Source organism: Symphodus melops (genome assembly GCF_947650265.1).
Source record: "Symphodus melops genome assembly, chromosome: 17".
Lineage (NCBI taxonomy): Eukaryota > Metazoa > Chordata > Actinopteri > Labriformes > Labridae > Symphodus > Symphodus melops.
The window spans coordinates 749,717-770,476 of NC_136707.1; the positions used below are offsets into that span (position 1 = coordinate 749,717).

Genomic DNA, 20,760 nt, shown 5'->3' on the forward strand with positions numbered 1-20,760 from the left:
TAGTACAAACATGCTCCATATACTGGGTGTTAAGCATCATGATGTGCAGTGTTATTGTTTTTGTGCTGTGCTGATATCCTGGCGGTTGTGTCACGGCATATGTGCTGAGGATCTGGTCCTCCGGGCAGGTGGCCCAGGTTCGGCTCTGACTTCCACCTGCGGCTTCTTTCCTGCGTCATTCCCGTCTCTTCCTCCCAATGTCCTACTCTATCCACTGACCTCTCAAATACTGTACTCATGATGTGTGTTGCTTCAGTTCAAGAGGGCCTAGTCTGCACACGGTTACTTCCACTTAAATTCTGTTTATACGTTCAAGTCGGCGTGACAGTCTTTCATATATTAGGACTTTGCACCAGGATTTATGTAAGTTTCAGCGTGCAATTTTTCATTGTCAGCTGAGACAATGGAAGGCAGAGGGAGTCTCACGTTGCCCGAGCAGACATGCACCTGATACACTCAGGGGATTGGCCCTAATCACAAGGGCACATAGAGGGACTCTCCCAGAGAAGAGCCACTTGTTAGCAGGCCATTGTGACTCACTCGCACTGGCCATGTGCTGCCTGTTTGTGTGTACGAGACCGAAAGAGAGAGAGAGAGAGAGAGAAAGAGAGAGAGAGACTGAAACAGAAAGCAGCTGACAAAGAGAGAGAGAGAGAGAGAGAGAGAGAGAGAGAGAAAGAGAGAGAGAAAGAGAGAGAGAGAGAGAGAGAGAAAGAGAGAGAGAGAGAGAGAGAAAGAGAGAGAGAGAGGGGCAGGAACTTGGATCTGGACAAACCCAAACAGAAGTAAACCAAAACTTCTTTGAGTCAAAGCAAGCAGAGCATTCCTGCTTTACAGAAACCGTGACAACGATGGACTGTGTTAGAGGATTAACCGTATACCAATATTGGGTTGTACCTGTTATACCTGTTTTTCATTACTCTGCATGTACCAGAGATGTGAAGGTTAATCGTGAGGCAGTTTAAAATAAATTCAAAGGTGTCAACGTTGTTATCGGTTCTCTGAAAAACGAATAGCTGAAATATTGTAAAGCGTCAGCCGGTCATTATCAGGGCAGTGGAAGCATGTTTGATTCCCAAGACAAAAACTGTAAACTGCAAATATTGCAAGAAGACGGGGGTAATACACAAACAGCACCAAGACGCTCCAATCACCTCCCGATTATAGCAAAAAAAAATAATCATGAGAGAAGCTTATCGTGAACTCAGTATCGTGAATCGTATCGTAAGTTGAGTGAATCACTACATCCTTAATATCTACTGAGCTAATTCTACAATAAAGGCTAAAACGCCCCCAAATGAATGAGCCAACTGTAGACAAAGTATTAAACAACAATTACACAAAACAACTATCCAAATCAGAGTCAACACAAATGTCAAAGCCTTTCAGACCGTTTCATCCTCTGTTGCCATGGAAACAGCAACACGCTCCTCCAGCTAGCTAGCTAGCAGCTCCGAGATTTAAGGCACACATAACAGAGATAGCACAACGTTTATCTCATGTCGCTTACTTACAGTTTAGAGGTTTCTTCTTTAGATAGTCCTCTTCCTCTTCCTCCTTAAACTCCATGTCCTCCTCTCACCAACAGGTTAGCAGTTAGCATCCTTAGTTAGCGCGAATTAGCAGTCCGTGAATCGTAACTCCGTCCATAACGAGCCAGTTAGTGCGAACTTTTTGTATTAGTTGAAGAGATTAAACTCTTTTAAGTGACTTTTAGACTACGAAAGGTTTCATTTAAGCATATTTCTTTTATCAAAAAACATCAAACTTCACTTGGAAGGAAAAGAGCGGCACAGGTGAACGTCAACAACAACGCTGTCACTGATACGTCATGACGTAAATACGTTTTTAGATATGTATTTTTTAGGCCAGATGTGTCTTGCTCATTATGTATATATTGATATTTTTATGACATTAAATTTATTTGTTTCCTTTTTTTCTTCTTCTGTTTTTTTACTGTTAATTTTCCAGGTGATTTTCAGCTTTCAGGTGCATTACTGCAACCTACTGTATAAAGACTAGTGTTATTTAAATAACCAAAACAATAAAAACGATATATTAAGATGTGTCCCAACAAAAAAAATTCTTCCAGCATCTGCTACCAATTTTAATGAATCTTACAACATATTTCTTCACAAATCAAGAAAACATGTCACACTCATCATTTATCCATGAAGATCCACTCGCAATGCAATGTCGTAATTTGTCCAGCAAGTTAGTTTAAGCAACCTTTATTTGAGTTTGAAAACAAAATACAATTTTCAACTCAGTTAGTTCTCTCTCGCTACTTTCTGATGTTCTCGATTTCTTCATTCCACTTTCTTTAGATAATTTTTTCAACATAGTGTCAAGAGTATGTTTTCACCTAAAGATTGATCCTCTTAATGGAAATCTCGACATAACCAGGGGGGCTCATTCTTTTTAAGGTCGCCTGTTTACTGTTTTAACGGGGTCAGGCCTGAATGGAGCAGAGGGTCTGACAGCTGCTGTAACTGTGAGTCATTCTAGGATATATATCAACAAGAAGGATGGTAATTATCAGCTGTTATATAATAGAAGAGGTCTCTGTGGCACAGACACAACAATCACTGAGTCAGAGGAGAGAAGTTGAATTAAGTTTCTTTTTTTTAGAAACATCTTCAGCACGTGCTGCGATTCATCTGAGATTTTATAGGTTTGGTTTTAAAAGGCAGACACCCTTTCAGAGGGTCAACAGCAGGTCTGTATTCAGGAGAGGGGCACTCCCTGTCAGAGGTGAGGTTATTACTGCCTACCTGCCCTTCACAAAGAAATAAATCTGTGGTTAGAGAGCGTGGGAGGAGACAGCTGATAAGGCAGAGAGGGCCATAAAACCTCAGCGTTTCCCTCCTCTGTTTTACATGTCCTGACAGCATGTACCCATATGTGTGACCTCATGTCTAGAAAAGTGCTTTCTGATCAGACTCATGGGTGTTTTTCAGCCTCTATGCCCACGCCCTCTTCTTTATTCATAGCCTGTCCATCTGTGTTCCTAGGTTTTGTTGTTTTCCTCTCGCTTCAACACCTGGGAAAGCTGCAGGGGAAAATAAAAACCGCTGCCAGCATCCAGCACATTCCAGCTCCAAATGCCCGGGCACGGCTGCACATTACTGGCATTCCTTTATTTAAAGGTGCATCTACTCTTTTGTTTCTCCACACCACATCAACCATTAAAAATTAGGAATGTGAGGATTGATTTTGGATAGGTTTTCACAAATTGTAGGAGAATTTTATGGTTGAACTATACCCTAAAAATGACCTGATTCATTCATAAATGATGAGAAAAGTCCATCCTCTCCGTCTTCTGCCTGCTCCACTTTTCAGAAAATGTGTGCTCAAACAGGCCGTTTGGAGATTTTCCCTTCATGACATCACAAAGGGCAGTAGCCCCTCCCCCAGGTGGGTGACACTCCCACAGCTAGGTGTTTGTTCTGCCCTCTGAGTCTGCCTTCTCACCGTAAACAATAGGACATGGAGCCAGAAAGCAGCGAGTACACCCGAGCCCTTCCAGAGAGGGGGCGTGGCCAGACACAGCTCATTTACATATTTAAAGCTACAGACACAGAAACAGCCTGTTCTGAGCAGGGCTGAAATAGAGGGGTTTATAGACATGATCAGATACAGGATCAGAGTGGATTTACAACAACACACTTCACACACATGTTTAGAGGATTTAACCTGAAGAGGAGGAGGAGGATCTGTGACCTTTAATTGCACTGGCCAAAATCACTCTTGTTACATTCATTGCAACAAATCAGTGCAAAGGAACTTGTGGTATAACTCTAGGTTATTAGGCAATAAGTATTTCCAACAAACAGTTGGCTTTACTAAATGTAATAGCAATTTTTACATAAACCCCATCACATATATGATGCAATATAAGATTTAAAATTTCCATTTTAGCTGCCATGTAATTTAAAGATAAATATTGGACTGTGAATGTACAGCTTCTGAAGTAGTTGTGTAATCCTCCTAATTTGTATATATTCAGTTCATAATTCATTCTCCTGCATTACAGTTCAAACCAAGTATAGTTTTACCGTCAATAAACCACATTTTTAGAGTCAACAGCGCCTTTAAGCAAAGACATGAAAGATGTGGTTTCTTGTTTACTATTCACAAAGATTGCACAAGTGGGTCCTTGTAGCGTGCAGAATGCAGTTTGCACTTACAGATTTTTAAAAAACAGGAACTATCCCCTTTTTTTCCAAACAACAAAACCACAAGATTCAAAAAAAGGAAAAATTACTCAATCTAAGCTGCTGGCCCCCCCCCTACCAACACCCTTAGTTCCCCCAAGAGGGAGGCAAGTGCGTCAGTGTGGGGTTGGAAAAGAGGAGAAGTAAAGCCTTTTAGACTTTCAGGAAGGAAGCACATCTGGGGAATAAGGAAAGAGAGAACGGGTGAAAAGAGGAATTAGCGTAGAGGAAGAGGAGCTGGCCAAAAATAGTCGGCCTCTGCTCGAGCCAGGCCTCACTTGCGTCCTTAACACACCTCCTTCCACTCAGGCATTAGTCAGCTCTGACCTATCCCTCGGTGGGTAAAAAACTTCTCGGCTAACCCGCCCTCCGGTCATGAACCTCACTTCCTCCCAGGTGTTTAAAAAAGACCCTCTTCTTCTCCAATCACAACTCACCTTACATGAAATTTGACCTGTGTCACAAACACTGTGCATGCTGTGAGATCTCCATGTGCAAACAAATATGAAGATGCTAGAAATGCAAAATTAAAGTCAAACTATAATCAGCTGGGAGAGACAAGGAGTTATGTTTTATAAGTGTCAGTTATAGTAACAGCCAGTGAAGGCTGAAGAGGAATAGGTAAACTTGCATTCTTCTGGTGAGAGAACATTCTAGAAAAACAGGAACTCTGGCCAGACAAATATGATCAAACCAGATGTAAGAAGCTGTTCTGACCAGACTGGTTTTTTGGATAGCATGACAAATAATTCATGGACTACAGGTGTTCCCTGGACCTTAGTCACCGGTTGATGTTGCCAAAGCAAACAGGAAGCAGTGGGCAGAGTAGTTTTGCAAATGACCCCCTAAATTTGATGTGTGACAGCGACAAAGAGTGCACAAAGGAGACGTGCAAACACGCAGATTTCCAAGGAACGGGCGTGCGTGGGTGATAGCATGTTAATGATAGTACGAAAAAGCGAGGGGGGGTGGAAGGATTCTGACACAAACTTGCTAAGATTTCTTAAAGCTGTAATTCCCCCACTTGTGTGATGAGGTCAGTATGGTTGAACTCTGGAAGATTTTTCATGATAATAAAGACAACAACAAAAACAATTGTAGAGGTGATATTTTATCCAAATTGGCAATATTTGTGAACTGCATAATAAATTAATATTATTCCTTAAGTTCTAAATATCATAATAAAATAATGTAATGTAGCTTATACTAGCTTTATCATAAAAAAAAGTCTGTATCTGGCTTTATAATTCAGATTTTACAAATCACCTGTTAAGCAGAGTACTGGGGCAGCGAGCTGTTTGTTAACTAGAGCCACCTAGTGGTGCTTTGAGGAACTTTAGATACACAGAGAAGAAAAACTAAAGCCTTCAGAGCTGCTATCAGTCAGCTATCTAGGCCAAGTATGTGAGCACATACAAGGACTTTGACTCTGGATTTACTTTACTCTCATGTACTCATGACAAATTGAGTGTCTACACTTAAAAAGGAAGATCAGCTAGAAAAAGGCACTGCTGTACAGACCTATGGACACAGATATGGATGGAAAAGTGGACAATAAAATGAGGCGAGTGTGGCACAGGTACCGGGGACAATAGTGCGATGAAGAGTGCAGATTTTCCCCATAGCCATCACTCCTTCACTCCCGAGAATAAACACGACAGACCTGCACAAAAGTTTGGCTCTAGGCTGGAGGTGGAGTCCATTGGTGGAGATACCAGCGGAGATGAGTCTCCCCCTCCCCCCCTCTGTGACCTCACAAACATTTGAAACAGAACATGTTTCTCTTTGTGGTAAGACTTCTGCAGACCACAACCAAAAGACTGGATGGATGTATTTCTACTGGGTCAGTAGACACTCAGGTTACTCAAACACGTTCAAAAACACTGTCAAAGGGAATTTTTCATAATATCTCCCCTCAAAAAATTAGATAATTATGTTAAATAAAAATGTGCATGGCTTTAAATAAAAAATTTAAATTTTTTTTTTAAAAAGTATTTCCCAGTAATGTTGATGTAATTGTATTTATTTAAATAGATCAGGTGGTCTGACTGCTTGTATTTAATGTTTTATGGGTAATTGCGAAATAAAATTGTCATTAGAAAATAGTGTTTTCTCTTGGAGTTGTGTGTGTGTGGGGGGGGGGGGGTTTAAATATTTTTTGGAGCTCTTTGTTTTGGAAGGTCATTTAGGTTTATTTGCGGTGAAATAACCTTCAAGTCTGAAGGCGAAAGCATTTTATTTAGAGCTTAAAAATGACAAAGGGCTTAAATATCTTCGTGTTTTTCTGTAGGCAACCACGGCCAGACAAACTGACTCGCGATTTAATCCGTATCCATGGCAACGCTCTGAATACGGAAGCTCGCTTGGATAACAGGAGCCGAAACGCGAAGGTGGAAGGAGCAGCAGCAGCAGGAGGAGGAGGAAGAGGCCGTCCCTGGACAATGACTGACGTGGAAAGTGTCAGGGGGTGAGTTACAAACTTCGCCTGAAAATAATAAAGACATCTAAACGCTTGTTTTTGTTGTTGTTGTTTTTTTTGCAGTGAGATTATTTTGGGTTTTTTTAGTCGTAGCAGGATGAGTCTGGACAAAGCGGAGCTGTGTGACTCCCTGCTAACCTGGGTAAGTTTCATATTAGCTCCCGAGCTAACAGGTGACAAGCAAGCAGGTGTTTGTAAAGCAGACAGAAACATAACCCACGCTTTTTAAAGCCACGACGACTCTCTTCTTTAACTCAATAATTAAAGTCAACGCGGTCGGCAGGTGGGGAAGTCGAGTGTTTTAAAGCTAACTTTCGCTAGCAAGGTAAGCTAAGTAAACATAGTAAGTTTGCTCCTTTTTGTTATCTGAAATTGTTAAACTGGAGTAAACTGCCCTTTAAAACAAACCCAGATAGATTTAAACACATAATCTCAGGCTGTCCAAAGTAATCATGTCTCAGTTACAGGGGAAATCCACCTGTTTGGCACTTTCTAAACTGAACATAAACTAGTATTAATAGGCTGCTTAGTAGGTCTGTAATCCTCTGCTTTCATTTAACTCGTGTTTACGAAGGCTGAGTAGGGTTAGAGAGATTAACAGAAAGTTATTTACCTTCATAGTTTGTAGGTACTTTTAAAATACCCCCCCCAAAAAAACAATTAAAAAATGTTTTTTTCATTGAAAAGAGTTTCTAGGCCGAGACAGACAGCAGAACATTTAATACATTTAAAGATTTAAAACACAGATGAGCACAGAGTCATGTCTAATTTGCTAATTACCAAAATGTTGTAAATGTTAGTTTATTATTTCGTGGACAATACAATAAAATGAGCAGCTTTAACCTTTGTGGCTAATCTCCTGCTGTAGTCCCCGGCCAGTTGTGAATCGGCAACCTACAATCAATGACATTACGTTTGTGATAACAGAAGGTAAAAAAGGAGAGAGGCATACAGACATGTAAACATGTCACACATAAATAAATATACACAGTACGTACATGACAGATCACGCTCAACCTGCGCTGCGCTTTGGTTTGGAAGTTGAACAAAGTACGTCTGTGTGTAAACATGTCTCACGTTGTTTGTTTTTAAAGATGCCTGACTCGAGATTTCTCATTTACAGCTGCAGACATTTCAGGTGCCGTCGTGCAACAGCAAGCATGAACTCACGAGTGGAGTGGCCATTGCACACGTGCTGCACAGAATGTAAGGACACACACACACACACACACACACACACACACACACACACACACACACACACACATGTCTCAGTCATTGAAATAAAAACATGAAATTTCTTTTTAAAGAAGATGTCAGATGCATGTCTTTGTAAAACGGTCTTGTCCTGTAATCCAACATGGCAGTGGTTCCTGAACTTTTTCAGCCAGGCCCCCCAAGATGATTGAAGAGTTTAAAGGGACCCCAGGAACCTTTTAGTTCTGGGAACCTTTTGGTGGAAAAAGGGGACTTCTGTGTTGTTTTGAGCTTCGTTCACACTCACTCAGATTCTCTTATCTGTGTGGTTTCCCTGTTGACTTACATACGGCCACTATCTATGCAAAGTTTGAACAATAAAGTCTGGATTTGTTCTGTGAGCTAAGTGAACACATTCAATTCAAATAATATTTGTCACTCCAAACGTGGGTACGAACCAGTTTGAGATCTTTTGCAGGTTTTTCTTTCTTTCGAAATACAAGTAAAATATTAAAAATCATAGACATAAAGCAGAATAAGATGAGCAGTTGTACAGAGAATAAGCAGCGCAGGACGTGATTGGCCTGCGGCCCGCTGTGAGTCTTGATGTCCAGAGACTGGCCGTCCTCGTCGTCACCACAGTTTCTCTCTTGTGCTCTCATTAACAGAGACCCCTCTTGGTTTAATGAGATGTGGCTGGGCAGGATCAAGGAGGAGAGCGAGGCCAACTGGCGCCTGAAGGTGATTTGGTGAAACAGCTGGATATGACAGAGACGCCTGCGGTCACCGAGAATGAACAAGATGTCCGTTTTATTATTCCGTGATGAAATTAACGACCACGATCGTGACGCTGATCTCTTTTATTCCCTCAGGTCAGCAACTTGAAAAAGATTCTGAAGAGCATGCTGGAGTATTATCACGATGTAAGGACGCTTTATTCTGTTACTTTTTGGACCTCTGCTGCACTTTCGACATGAGCTTAACATTAACCCCCCCCCCCCCAAACAGGTGCTGGGTCATCAGCTATCAGAGGACCACATGCCAGACGTGAACCTCATCGGGGAGATGAACGATGTGACTGAACTGGGGAAGCTGGTGCAGCTGGTGTTGGGCTGTGCTGTTAGCTGTGAGAAGAAACAAGGTAGACTTAGACTGAACTTTATTGATCCTTTTGGGATGACTCCCTCAAGGAAATTTAGGTTCCAGCAGCACATACAATAAAAATAAAAATGTAGCAGGTAACAAAAAGTAACAATATAAAGAATAATATAGCATAAATAATAGAACACTCTCCCTTTGGAAAAAATATACAAAAAATATGCATGGAAGAAGCAGAAAAAATATACAAAAAAAGGCAATGATTATTATTGGGATTATTGCACTTGGTTGAGATTATTATTGCACATACAAGTGAAAGTGACCATGTGTTATTGCACAATGAGGGTAGAAGGAAAGACGCTCCAACTCCTACCCCTCTGTCCCGTGTGCTCTAGTCCTCCTCCCCCCAAGTGAGGAGTTGTAGAGCGTGATGGCATGATGGACAAAGGAGTTCTTAAGTCTGTTGGTTCTGCACTTGGGAAGGAGCAGTCTCTCACTGAACCGGCTCCTCTGGTTACTGATCCGAACAGAGAGCGAGAGAGATGTGCAGACGTTTGAGGATTAACTCCAAGTCAAATCACATGATAGACTGACCACATGCTCTCCGCCTCACCTTCAGGGTGAGAGTGGAGTCTTTGAAGTGGGTTTAATACAAAAGAGGCCGGTCTGTTTTGAAGTAACCAAACATGATCTAAACGTTGCTCTGCGGCTGCGTTCTCAACACAAACTGTCTGTGCAGACGATCCACTGTAAGTACTAAACACACTGAGGAGCGTCACCTCCTGCAGCTCCAGCTCCAAAGAGAGTCTCGAACATTTAGCTTTACGATCACAGGGTGTCAGAGGCTGCGTTTGTTTGTTTGTTTGTTTGATATGTAGGAGACTATTTGTGTTAATCTGCATTTGGCAGCGGCCTTCACCGCTCTGCGTTGTCGTCCTCTTAATCACAGAGCAAATCCAGCAGATAATGACACTTGAGGAATCTGTCCAGCACGTTGTGATGACAGCCATTCAGGAGGTGAGTGCTTATCCTCCTGCTTCCCTCGACTTTGCATTAATCCGAGCTCTTAGTCACGCTTTTAATTCACAATCAAAGAAAGGCGGATTGGCATGAGGCCGTGCAGGAGTCCCAGAGACGCTATTTCTGAGACCTTATTGGCACTCATGAATCTGGTACAAGTGTGGCGCAGATTATGATTAGGAAATAATCTCCTGCTAAAGTTGTTCAGAAAGCTGTAAACAAGCTCGGCTATTTTTCCCATATGTGAGCTTCTCATTGACTTTGTCACCACTGTTTTGTTTCAGCTGTTATCAAAGGAGCCTCTGCTTGAACCTGGGAGTCCAGAGACCTATGGGGACTTTGACTACCAGGTGAAACCCGCCCTGAAACTCCCTTTTTTTTTTTTTCTCCTCATGCTTTCATTTCCTCCTTTTTAATGTTCTCCTTGTTCTATTGGCTGTGTGTCTGCAGTCCAGGAAGTATTACTTCCTGAGTGAAGAGGCAGACGAGAAGATGGATCTGAACCAGCGCTGTCGAGACCTGGAACATCAGGTTTGTACTGTGAACGCTCACTTACACTTCCCCATGTTTCTCTAACTCCCACATGTGTCCTCTAGTCTGCTTACAAACTCCCCCTCTCCGTCTTTTTCCAAGTGTGCAGGCGGAGACGCGTGTGAAACAACAGGTCATTAATAAAGTGACCCGACTGATACGGAGAGGTGAAAAAGAATCAGATGCTGATGTGGTTCTTAGATCTTTGTTTAATCTGAACCAACTCAAGTTAAATACTATTTGACTGGTGGAAAAGTCTCGTAATGTCGCCGCATATCTCTGATCAAGTTCGCCGATACGGTACGGTAATATCGGCTGTTCGATGAATCGGTCAGGCTCTGATAAATGACGTCCTGTAAAATGGATTCGAAGCTGTGAAAAGCTTCAGCCCGGAGCTAAAGATGAGGCAGCGAAGTGTTGAGTGTACATCAGGTTTCACCTCCTCCTCTTCTGGTTGTCAGATACTTTGAGGCGTCGTCGTGCCGCTGTGTGTGTGTGTGATTCTGTGTGTGTGTGTGTGTGTGTGTGTGCGTGCCCTGGCCTGTATTGATTAGCCTGCCTCAGACTCTGTTTGTGTTCCCTTGGCTTGTTTTTGCACCGCCGACTGAAAGGGGGACTCATTTAGTCCTTTTTTTTTTTTTTGTTGTTGTTGTATTTTTTAAAAGATCCAAAGCAGTCGATAGTTGTATAACATGAAGAAGAAGAAACTGACACGCTGCCTTGGGATGGAGCGGTTGCCAACGACTGCTCTCCTCTCCGCCCACTTGTTTGTTTACTTAGCGAGCCCACGCGTTACAGATTAGTCATTTGTGTTGTTTTCAAAGCTATTTACCGTTCCTGGTCCTGCGCTGAAGCATGCAATCTGTCCTTAAAGTTCAGTCAGAATTCAAACTGCAAACATGTTCATCGGGTAAGTTTCCAACCCCCCCCCCTTCTTTTTCTTCAATGCCAGCTTGTCTGACTGTAACCTCCGCCTGATTACGACTTGAACATTTTGTGCACACATTCTTGCAAACCTAAAGTGAAGCCACTTACATCTGCCTGGACTCCGAACGTTTCTCCCCCCTGAGCTGTAACAGAGAAACCATGTGATCAGAAGTTTAGATGCATCTGTTTACGTCTCCACCCCCGAGGCTAACGCTAACAATATCACGATTGAGAAAAGTCCCATCTGCCTGAAACAGTTTGCAGCAGCTGACTAACTGGTACGTGAGGACTGAGCATGTGAAACAAGAGTAAGGCATACGCTGGAGGTCGTCTGAGCATGAGAGGTGGGAAGTTTGTGTCAGCACTTTGGATTTCTCTCGTTGGATTCGGACTTTCAAGCTTTTTAATTTGAGCATCGAGGATTGTGCTTCTCGTCTTTTTTGGAGATTTCTTATTGGTCACCTGATCTCTGGGTCTTTGCACCTCCTTTTATCAGCCGTTTCCCCTCTTTGTTTTTGTTTGTGTCTTGTGTTCATGGTCTGCTCCCTCCTGCAGTTGTCGTTGGCCCTGGAGGAGAAGTCGTCCCTGCAGGCGGAGACTCGCTCCCTGAAGGAGAAGCTGAGTTGCTTTAATGGTCTGGACGCCTCGTCCACCGCCATCACCGGCAAGAAGCTGCTCCTGCTGCAGAGTCAGATGGAGCAGCTGCAGGAGGAGAACTACAGGTACTTAATCCCTCCGCCTTATAAATAAATATACCTGCAATATTACTAAAGAATCAGCTATGTTAAACTTCCGTGAGGCGATTTGAACTTGTTATAAACAGAATCAAAGTTACATTGATGCCTCTCAATGATGTTAAAATCAAATCAGACCATCAGGAGGAAGATCGAGGGTTTCTTTGTCGTCATTAGTTAATAAAAGCTGCTATTTCACATCACGCCACAAAAGAGTCTTTGTTTACACTTTCCACCTCAACATTCCCGTTTCTTTGAGTCGTCTTGCTCAACACGTGTGCATTCAGTTGTTCTCCCTTCCTGTGAACCTCAGACTGGACAACAGCAGAGACGACCTGCGTGTGCGTGGAGAGATTCTGGAGCGAGAGGTGACGGAGCTGCAGCTGCGTAACGAGGAGCTGACCAGCCTCGCTCAGGAGGCCCAGAACCTGAAAGACGAGATGGACATCCTCAGGTGAGACACGTGGAGGCTTCGCACCAACAACCCGACACGCTGTCCTCGCGCCGAAAACGCAGAAAGTCACAATCTGTGGGCGTGCAGCCACATGGACTCTGAGTGTTTCTGTGTTTGAGATTATGTAATCTGAAACAAGGGAAGACGTGGAGGGCTGCTCAGTCATCATTAACACTTTTCTTTTACATGTTGGGAAATCACAGAAACGACGTGAGAAGTCTGAGGCATCAAATACTGGAGACTTTATCGTTTTCAACTCCCATAAATAACAAACTCCTGCACACGATGTTTGCAAGATGTCTCCGACGTCTTTTAGCACTTCATTCAGTTGTTTGGAGTCTTTTAGCATTTTATTGGAGAGGACAGCTGAAGAGAGACGGGACATGTTTGGAGGACAGAGAGTGAGCAAAAGGGCCGAGGTGGGATTTGAACCGACGGGGCTTCAACAAAGACTGCAGCCTCTACATAACCATCGCATGTTAATCTACAGATTTACTCTCTCCTGTTCAAACCATGATCCTTCATGTTTTCTTACTCACATCCCTCGATGTTGTCTTTTTAAAACACACGAGAAACATGTTTTCAGCTGCTTAAAATAGTCTCCTCCTGGAAATGCATCGTGACCTGCGGTTTGTCAAATATTTAGTGAACCTCTAATCCTCTTTATAAATAGAATGAAATCATCCTGGAGCGGGGAAACACCGACGGAGAAACCTACATTTATTATGTCAGAGGAGAATAATCACAGGCCTGTTCCTTTAAGCAGGAGTTCATCTATTATCAATTTCTCCTCACAGAAACAACTCCTACACTGCCCACACACAGACGTCCATTCAGCTCCTCTCTGACATCTGTGTTGATAATGTGAATTTCATGCACTGACACCGGCTTGCGTCAGAGCGGCTTCAGTAGTTAGGTACATTTCCACACGGATGTGTTTTTGTTAAAAGTGATATTCCTGTTCTGGTACTCGACGCTGCCCACGCGGCGCTCTCGTCCTCCCCCCCCTCAGGCACTCGTCTGACCGGGTGAACCAGCTGGAAGCCCTGGTGGAGACGTACAAGAGGAAGCTGGAGGACCTGGGCGACCTGCGCAGACAGGTGCGCCTCTTGGAGGAGCGCAACACCGTGTACATGCAGCGTACCTGCGAGCTGGAGGAGGAGCTCCGCAGGGCCAACTCCGTCCGTAACCAGCTGGACACCTACAAGAGACAGGCAAGCTGACAGCAGGAGGTGGAGGAGGAGGAGGAGGAGGGGGGGGGACTTGATGTTAAACACAGGCTGCTTTCTGCACGTGTTCAGAGGGTCTCACATTTTTTTATAGAGCGCTCGTGCCGACGCAGACTGTTGCTATGCTCTCTGACTTGCAGGCACACGAGCTTCACACCAAGCACTCAGCCGAGGCCATGAAAGCAGAGAAATGGCAGTTTGAGTACAAGAACCTTCACGACAAGTACGACGCTCTGCTGAAGGAGAAAGAAGTGAGTACATGAGGCAGAGGCACTTTAACGTCAATTCATTTCATATCAAGGTCGCACTGGAGACTATTAATAGACGATGTGATGACCTCGGGAGCGTGAACTCGTGTGACTCTTCACTCTTAAAGGTCACATATTCACCAAAATCCTCAAACGCTACAAACTCCCCAATGTGTGCTCAAACAGGCTATTTGGAGATTTTCCCTCTATGACATCACAAAGGGCAGTAGCCCCTCCCCCCAGGTGGGTGACACTCCCACAGCTAGGTGTTTGTTCTGCCCTCTGAGTCTGCCTTCTCACCGTAAACAATAGGACATGGAGCCAGAAAGCAGCGAGTACACCCGAGCCCTTCCAGAGAGGGGGCGTGGTCAGACACAGCTCATTTACATATTTAAAGCTACAGACACAGAAACAGCCTGTTCTGAGCAGGACTGAAATAGAGGGGTTTATAGACATGATCAAATACAGGATCAGAGTGGATTTACAACAACACACTTCACACACATGATGAAGAGGAGGAGAGTATGTGACCTTTAAACTAAGGCAGTCCGAACTGAAGCCTTTGTTCTTTAATAGCGTGCTGTTTTTTTTGTTTTTTTTTAGCGTCTGATCTCTGAGAGAGACACACTTCGGGAGACAAACGATGAGCTTCGATGTGCACAAGTCCAACAGAGGGGTCTGAGCGGAGCGGGTGAGTCGAAACCTCCCGCTCTGAATACAGTGGATTTAAAAAAAAAAAAAAAAAAAAAAGATAAATTCCACTGGATGGAGGAGACATGTAAGATTCGAGCGTATGCGGCTGACTGTTAATCAGCCGTGCACAGATATTTAAGTGTCAACACATTCACAGATGTGTGACTTCTTTCCCACAGATTAGAACCAGAATAAGCTGTTTAATAAAATGTGTAAAATTAATGAGCTGACACTTAATCCCTCTCTCTCTCTCTCTCTCTCTCTCCGTCTCTGCAGGCGGCTTGTGTGACACTGATGTCACAGTAGGAAACCTGGCTTCAGAGATCATGCCCACTGAGCTCAAGTACGTTGGTTTTTTTCTAAAGGTTTATTCTTGGGCTTTTCATTGGATAAGACCACAGATAGAGAGAGAGGGGGGGGGGGGGAACGACATGCCGGATTCAAACCGCTTAAAGGACTGTAGCCTCAGTACATGGGGGTGCAACGTTACCCCTAGGCCATCTGCGCCCCCCCCCCCTCTCATGTAACTCTATTACAGGATGTTCATTAATGTGACGGTCATGTTGGTAGAGTCGGTCGTCTCTCAACCAGCAGGTTGGGGGTTTGATTCCCCAGCTCCTGCAGCCTCGTGTCTGATTCGTCCCGGGGTGAGACACTTAACCCTAAATTGCTCCCACTGCCTCGTCGTATAAATATGAACTGCTGCCATCAGCTGTGACCTGCGGCGTAAAAGCACTTTAAATATCAGAAGACGAGAGTCCACTCAAGTTTTTATGATACCGGGTTCACAATATGACTTTTCCTCATTTTCATCCTGATATGAGTGGAAGGCAATGAATGACTAACTTTGGTTGTATTGCTGTTATCGGGAGCTTGTTCCCTGTGTAGGTTTCTGTATAGTCAGAAGCAGCCGGGCCCTGAAATAGCAACACGTGTCACAGCTGCACATTTGTTCAGGGCGTTGTCGGGCAGTAGGGCTCGGCCAACTGCCTCCGCCGCTCTCTCTCTGATCCGCTTCACCTCCGTCCTCTGCTTCGTCTCCTCGTCTCCTCAGGGAGACCGTGGTGCGTCTGCAGAGCGAAAACAAGATGCTGTGTGTCCAGGAGGAGGCCTACAGGCAGACGCTGGTGGAGGTGCAGGCGGGGCTGGAGGAGGCTCAGCGCAGCAAGAACGCCCTCGAAACTCAGAACAGGTAGGCGTGTGTGCGTGTGTGTGTGTGTGTGTGTGCGTGTGTGTTAAACATGCAGCCCAACTGTCCAAGTGTGAAGTACTCATCCCCCTTGTAGGCCACCATATTGTGTGTTCCTGGACATTGGGCTGCTTGTTTGGCTGATGGGAGGAGTGATATCTGCCTAAATGTCAACCCCCCCTCTGGACTGAGCACTCAGCTGAGCTGTGTGGGCCGCACTGGCGGACAGACAGGACGGAGCCAGATTGTCCCTCAACTGTGTGTGTGTGTGTGTGTCTGTGTGTCTGTGTGTGTGTGTGTGTGTGTGTTTACATGGCTGTGGGCATGTGGACATGTGGGTGGAGTGTGTGTGTGTCCATGCAACACCAGGCCCAGGGTGTGGGAAGCATCCTCAGCAACAGTAACAGGAGGAGGGGAGTGGACTGAGCATGCTCAGTGTGGGGACAACCTGCAGCACAAGTACAAAAAGTCCCCATGATGCTTTGCAGACATCTTTAAACCCACTTCCCTTTTCTCTGAGCTCACGTCGTGACGGGAGGAAGCACTTCTTTAAAGCCTGCGCTCTCCTCTTCAGGTCTCGTCACTACGTTCTTTTCACGCCGTCACGGTGGCGTCACACTCCGTTGCTTCATCTGCAATCTCGGAGCGCCCTTTTTACGTCATGTCCTGACCACACCCTTCCTTCCTGTCAGAGTCAGACGCAGGGTGGAAGAGCAACTCTGGAAATGTCAGGACACTCAGCTCCTGATATATTTCCCTGAGTTGCGTGTGATCGAGTCTTACAGTGAACTTAAGGAAATTTAAAACTTTGAAGCTTCTAATCGGAGTCCATGCACTGATTTTGATTTCAGTAATTAAAGGTCTGATTTAGAGAACGAATCCTCCTGAAGATGGTTTTATTTTGACCTCTCTGATTTAATGAAGCTCTTCAAAGTCAGCTGAAACACAGACCCGAGGCAGTGATTGAACTCTGTCTTTGTTCCTGTGCAGGTTGAACGAGCAGCAGATCTCGGAGCTGCGCTCTCAGGTGGAGGAGCTGCAGAGAGCTCTGCAGCAGCAGGACAGTAAAACTGAGGACGTGAGTGAAGACGCCCTCCTGAGCGTTCACTTCCCAAACACACGCTTTGCACACGTTAAGATGTCTGATTTGAAACACGCGTGATCCTACTTTGATACATTTAACCCATGTTTGCTGTGATCACTGTTAACGCCTGCTCCTCTCTGTCTGTCTCTGTCCGCCTGCCCCCGCCGCTCAACCCCGCCAAAATCAGGCCATCGTAAGTACCCCCCCCCCCCCCCCCCCCCGAAGACCCCCCGTCCCCCATGATTGTACTCTGACAGCCTGACTCCTGCAGCTCAACCTGTTTGTGTGTCTTTGATAAAACGCTGAGTCATCAGAGTGTAATATTTCTTTCCTTTCCGTCTCTCAAGTCGTCCTTACTGAAGAAGAAGCTCGAGGAGCATCTGTAAGTATTCTTCTTCTTCTTCTTCTTCAGGTTGTTCTTACGTGTGGCGTCCGTGAAAACTTCACGCTAACACCTCCCTAACGTGTGTGTGTGTGTGTGTGTGACGTTCCAGGGAGAAGCTCCACGAGGCTCACTCAGACCTCCAGAAGAAAAGAGAAGTCATCGATGACCTGGAGCCCAAAGCGGACGGCAGCAGTAGGTCGTTTCTCTCCGTGCGCGCTCTGCTTACGTTCCCCTCCACGCTCGCCTCATTTCCCGTTCTCTCCCCGCAGTGGCGAAGAAGATCGACGAACTCCAGGAGAGCCTGCGCAAGAAGGACGAGGACATGAAGAAGATGGAGGAGCGATACATGAGCTACGTGGAGAAGGCCAGAACGGTCAGTACGCTGGCTGTCGTTTGGCGAGGGGGCGGAGCCTTCTCTGCTGCGCCTGTGTGAAATCTGAAAAATGAATTCATCTCAACCTGATGATGTTTTTACAACACCCAATCAGAGCTCTCATATCGAATGTCCTCCTCGTTCCTGCAGGTCATCAAAACCCTGGATCCTAAGCAGGCGCCGGCGCCTCCGGACGTCCAGGCGCTGAAAAACCAGCTGTCGGAGAAGGAGAGAAAAATCCAACATCTGGAGGTGAGAAACACGAGAAGGAGTGACGGAGATCCACATCAGATACAGATCAGACCTGGAGGGAGAGGGGCGGGGCTTACATGTGATGTAAGGGGGCGGGGCTTACCTGAGCTGCGTGTGATGTTTGAGGTTGTTGGAACTGAGCAAGAAAAACGTTTCTGTCTTCTCGTCTCTCCCGCAGCACGACTTCGAGAAGAGCCGAGTCAGACACGACCAGGAGGAGAAGCTCATCATCAGCGCCTGGTACAACATGGTGAGTACAGCTGAAGAGAGACAAAGGTCAGAGGTCAAATATGAACAGGGTGTCGTGCACACTTCTATTTACCTTCTCTCTCTCTCTTTTATTTTAGCTGATAGTACAAAGTCCTGAAGCTTTTTCAGATCTCTTGAAATCTAAACGAAAGTATGACTCAGCGTTAAGGACAATAATCCTTTTATAAAAAAAAAAAAAAAAAAAAAACCTGATCGATGAGAGGCGGGAAGAGTTCTGACTCCGTCTGCACACGCATCACTTCTCCTCACTCGCCCTTTTTTTTTTTTGTCTCTCTCTCTCTGCGCCTCAGGGGATGGCGTTGCACCAGAAGTTGTCCGGCGAGCGGCAGGGCCCCTCGAACCAGGCCATGTCCTTCCTCGCCCAGCAGAGACAGTCGACCAACGCCAGACGAGGCCTCGTACGACAGCAGCCCCGATAAAGAGCGAGAGACGAGCACGCCAGGGGATCCGTCGGCTGAACTCCCTTCATACCTCCACTGGACCTCTGCACCTTAGAGAGTAACCTTCATGCTGCTACTGCCCCCTGCTGGCCCTCCACGGTACGACAGCGAGTTTCCCAGAGGCGAGAGAAACTGCTGCTGTGTTGGACTTGTTGTTTTTTTTATTGGACTCTAAAAATAAACCGAATGTGATGGAGGAGAAGGAGGGCCTGGAAAAATGCTGACTCACCTTTTAAGGTGACTTTTATTTCCTCTCTCCCGTTTCTTTAACGTCTGTTTTAAACCTCTTTTCTTTTTTTTTATCTTTTATGTTCAGCTCTTGAGATGAAATGTGAAGCAGCTTTGTCAGAGGAGTTTTTCCGGTTTATCACGATAACTTTGAACGAAGGCTGAAAGAAGCTTTGAATCTGCGGAGGACTCGGAGCAGACCGTCTCACTCGGCCGTCAGCGCGTCTCTTCGCTTTCCGTTTGTCCGTTTTCAACCTTCCTTGTGTTTTTGTGTTTTGTGGTGAGTTTGACTTTTTTTTTTTTTTTTTTGGAAGGATGTCGTAAAGGTCCAAAGGTCATGACGGTGTGTTCATGGTGCTCCACCCCCCCCCCTCTCGTTTGTTTTCACCACCATCTCTAATCTTAATCATCATTTAAAGCGTCACTGGATACACCAAAGCACTTTTCCTGGACGGCGGGTTCATCAGCGCCTCTCTGACGTTTAAAGCCCCGCCTCCTCTGACACACGCTCCTCTCCTTAAAGACTCCTTTTTATTTGGCTTTAGATAAATCTGATTTTTCTCTCACTTCCTGATTTAAAATGTGATTTGCTCTTTCCTGACGTTTTCCCAAAGATTGATTGAAGCAGGGTGTCGGTCGAGGGTTGGACCTAATCGCACTCACTCACTTTACACTCTGAACTTTTGTGATTTATTAGACGTTAAAAGGAGCATTTACAGGGAATCGAAGGCCTCCTCTGTTTAATCACAAAGACTGGAACTGATAAAAACACTACAATAATAATGAATCAGCTCTCAGCTGTTCACCGCTGCTCGCCTCCAGTTTTCTTTCGACTGATCTGAAAGTCAGCTGGATTAATTTTTATTTTTATTTTTTTAAGACTGGAAAATGGAGGCAGGTTGACATGTTGAGCCTGTGATAGACGCCACGATCACATGTTCACGTCGACCTCTTTAGTCCCCGTGTCAGAGCTGCTGTTTGCCGACTCCGTCCCTGCGAGTGTCTGTGCTGTCTTCGACACACACCCGAGTCCCGATGTGCTGTGCGGACAGTTTTCTACTTGTGTTCTTCCTGTTTGAGTTTTATGGGGTTCGTCACTTTTTTTTTCTTTTTTCTGCACATTTGCATGGTTTGAAAAGGGTGAACTAGTTTGTATCATTACATGTACGATGGGTTTGTAGTTGATCGCGTAGCATTCGTCACACAGGGATCAGAGGCGAGTCAAACATTTGTAGTCCTGTCTGTTCTACTTTTGCACTACAAATAAATAGAGATGTTAAGATAAATCATGTTGGTGTGGAGTTTTCTTTGAGGACAAACTTTTCCCTAAAACAGTCTGTGAGGATTTTAAACACTGACCTGAGTTTGATCATCTCCATCCGTCTTGTTGAACAAACTTTGAAAGGCCAAGCTGATGAGTCAGGCTTCTCGCGTCGCCTGAGCAGCACTGTGAAAACGGTGAAAAGTATTGTTTTTCTATCACATCACTCTCAACAAGCACGTCTCCTCTGACTCGAGAAAACGGCACGACGAAAATCCACCGAGCCAACACTTACTCACCAAAGAAGAATAATGTGTGGTGAGAAACACAGGTCGTGGAGAACTGACGCTGGAGCCAAAAGGCAGATGGGCATCTTGAAAACAAAGTCGTCTGTGGGTCGATGGGATCGTATTTGGAGGCAGGGGCTCAGTTGATAGAGTCCCTTTTAACT

At 45.0% G+C, this 20,760-nt stretch overlaps 2 protein-coding genes across 9 annotated transcripts in view; one reads left to right on the forward strand and one right to left on the reverse strand.

The window, feature by feature from the left end:
• junbb (JunB proto-oncogene, AP-1 transcription factor subunit b) overlaps positions 1–1,836 on the reverse strand; it is a 36,939-nt gene extending 35,103 nt beyond the window's left edge. For all 6 annotated transcript variants that reach the window (XR_013781047.1, XR_013781048.1, XM_079366309.1 and 3 more), the window contains exon 1: positions 1,515–1,836. The gene's annotated coding sequence lies outside the window, so the exon portion shown is untranslated. The remainder of the gene's footprint in view (positions 1–1,514) is intronic.
• Positions 1,837–6,554: 4,718 nt separating this feature from the next.
• hook2 (hook microtubule-tethering protein 2) lies at positions 6,555–20,334 on the forward strand. Of its 3 annotated transcripts, none has more exons than XM_079366283.1 (24): positions 6,555–6,684; positions 6,784–6,838; positions 7,820–7,902; positions 8,562–8,634; positions 8,766–8,816; positions 8,902–9,034; positions 9,941–10,008; positions 10,296–10,361; positions 10,462–10,542; positions 12,025–12,191; positions 12,517–12,657; positions 13,670–13,871; positions 14,027–14,137; positions 14,738–14,825; positions 15,104–15,170; positions 15,882–16,019; positions 17,007–17,094; positions 17,448–17,482; positions 17,595–17,677; positions 17,755–17,858; positions 18,009–18,110; positions 18,289–18,360; positions 18,671–18,802; positions 18,834–20,334. In XM_079366283.1, the coding sequence occupies exons 1-23, from the start codon at positions 6,659–6,661 to the stop codon at positions 18,797–18,799; spliced, it is 2,163 nt and encodes a 720-aa protein (XP_079222409.1). In that variant the 5' UTR covers positions 6,555–6,658; the 3' UTR covers positions 18,800–18,802; positions 18,834–20,334. The 3 variants fall into 3 exon arrangements, with proteins under 3 accessions (XP_079222409.1, XP_079222410.1, XP_079222411.1); XM_079366284.1 differs by having other exon boundaries at positions 6,790–6,838; XM_079366285.1 differs by lacking the exons at positions 6,555–6,684; positions 6,784–6,838 and adding an exon at positions 6,868–7,021.
• Positions 20,335–20,760: the final 426 nt, after the last annotated feature.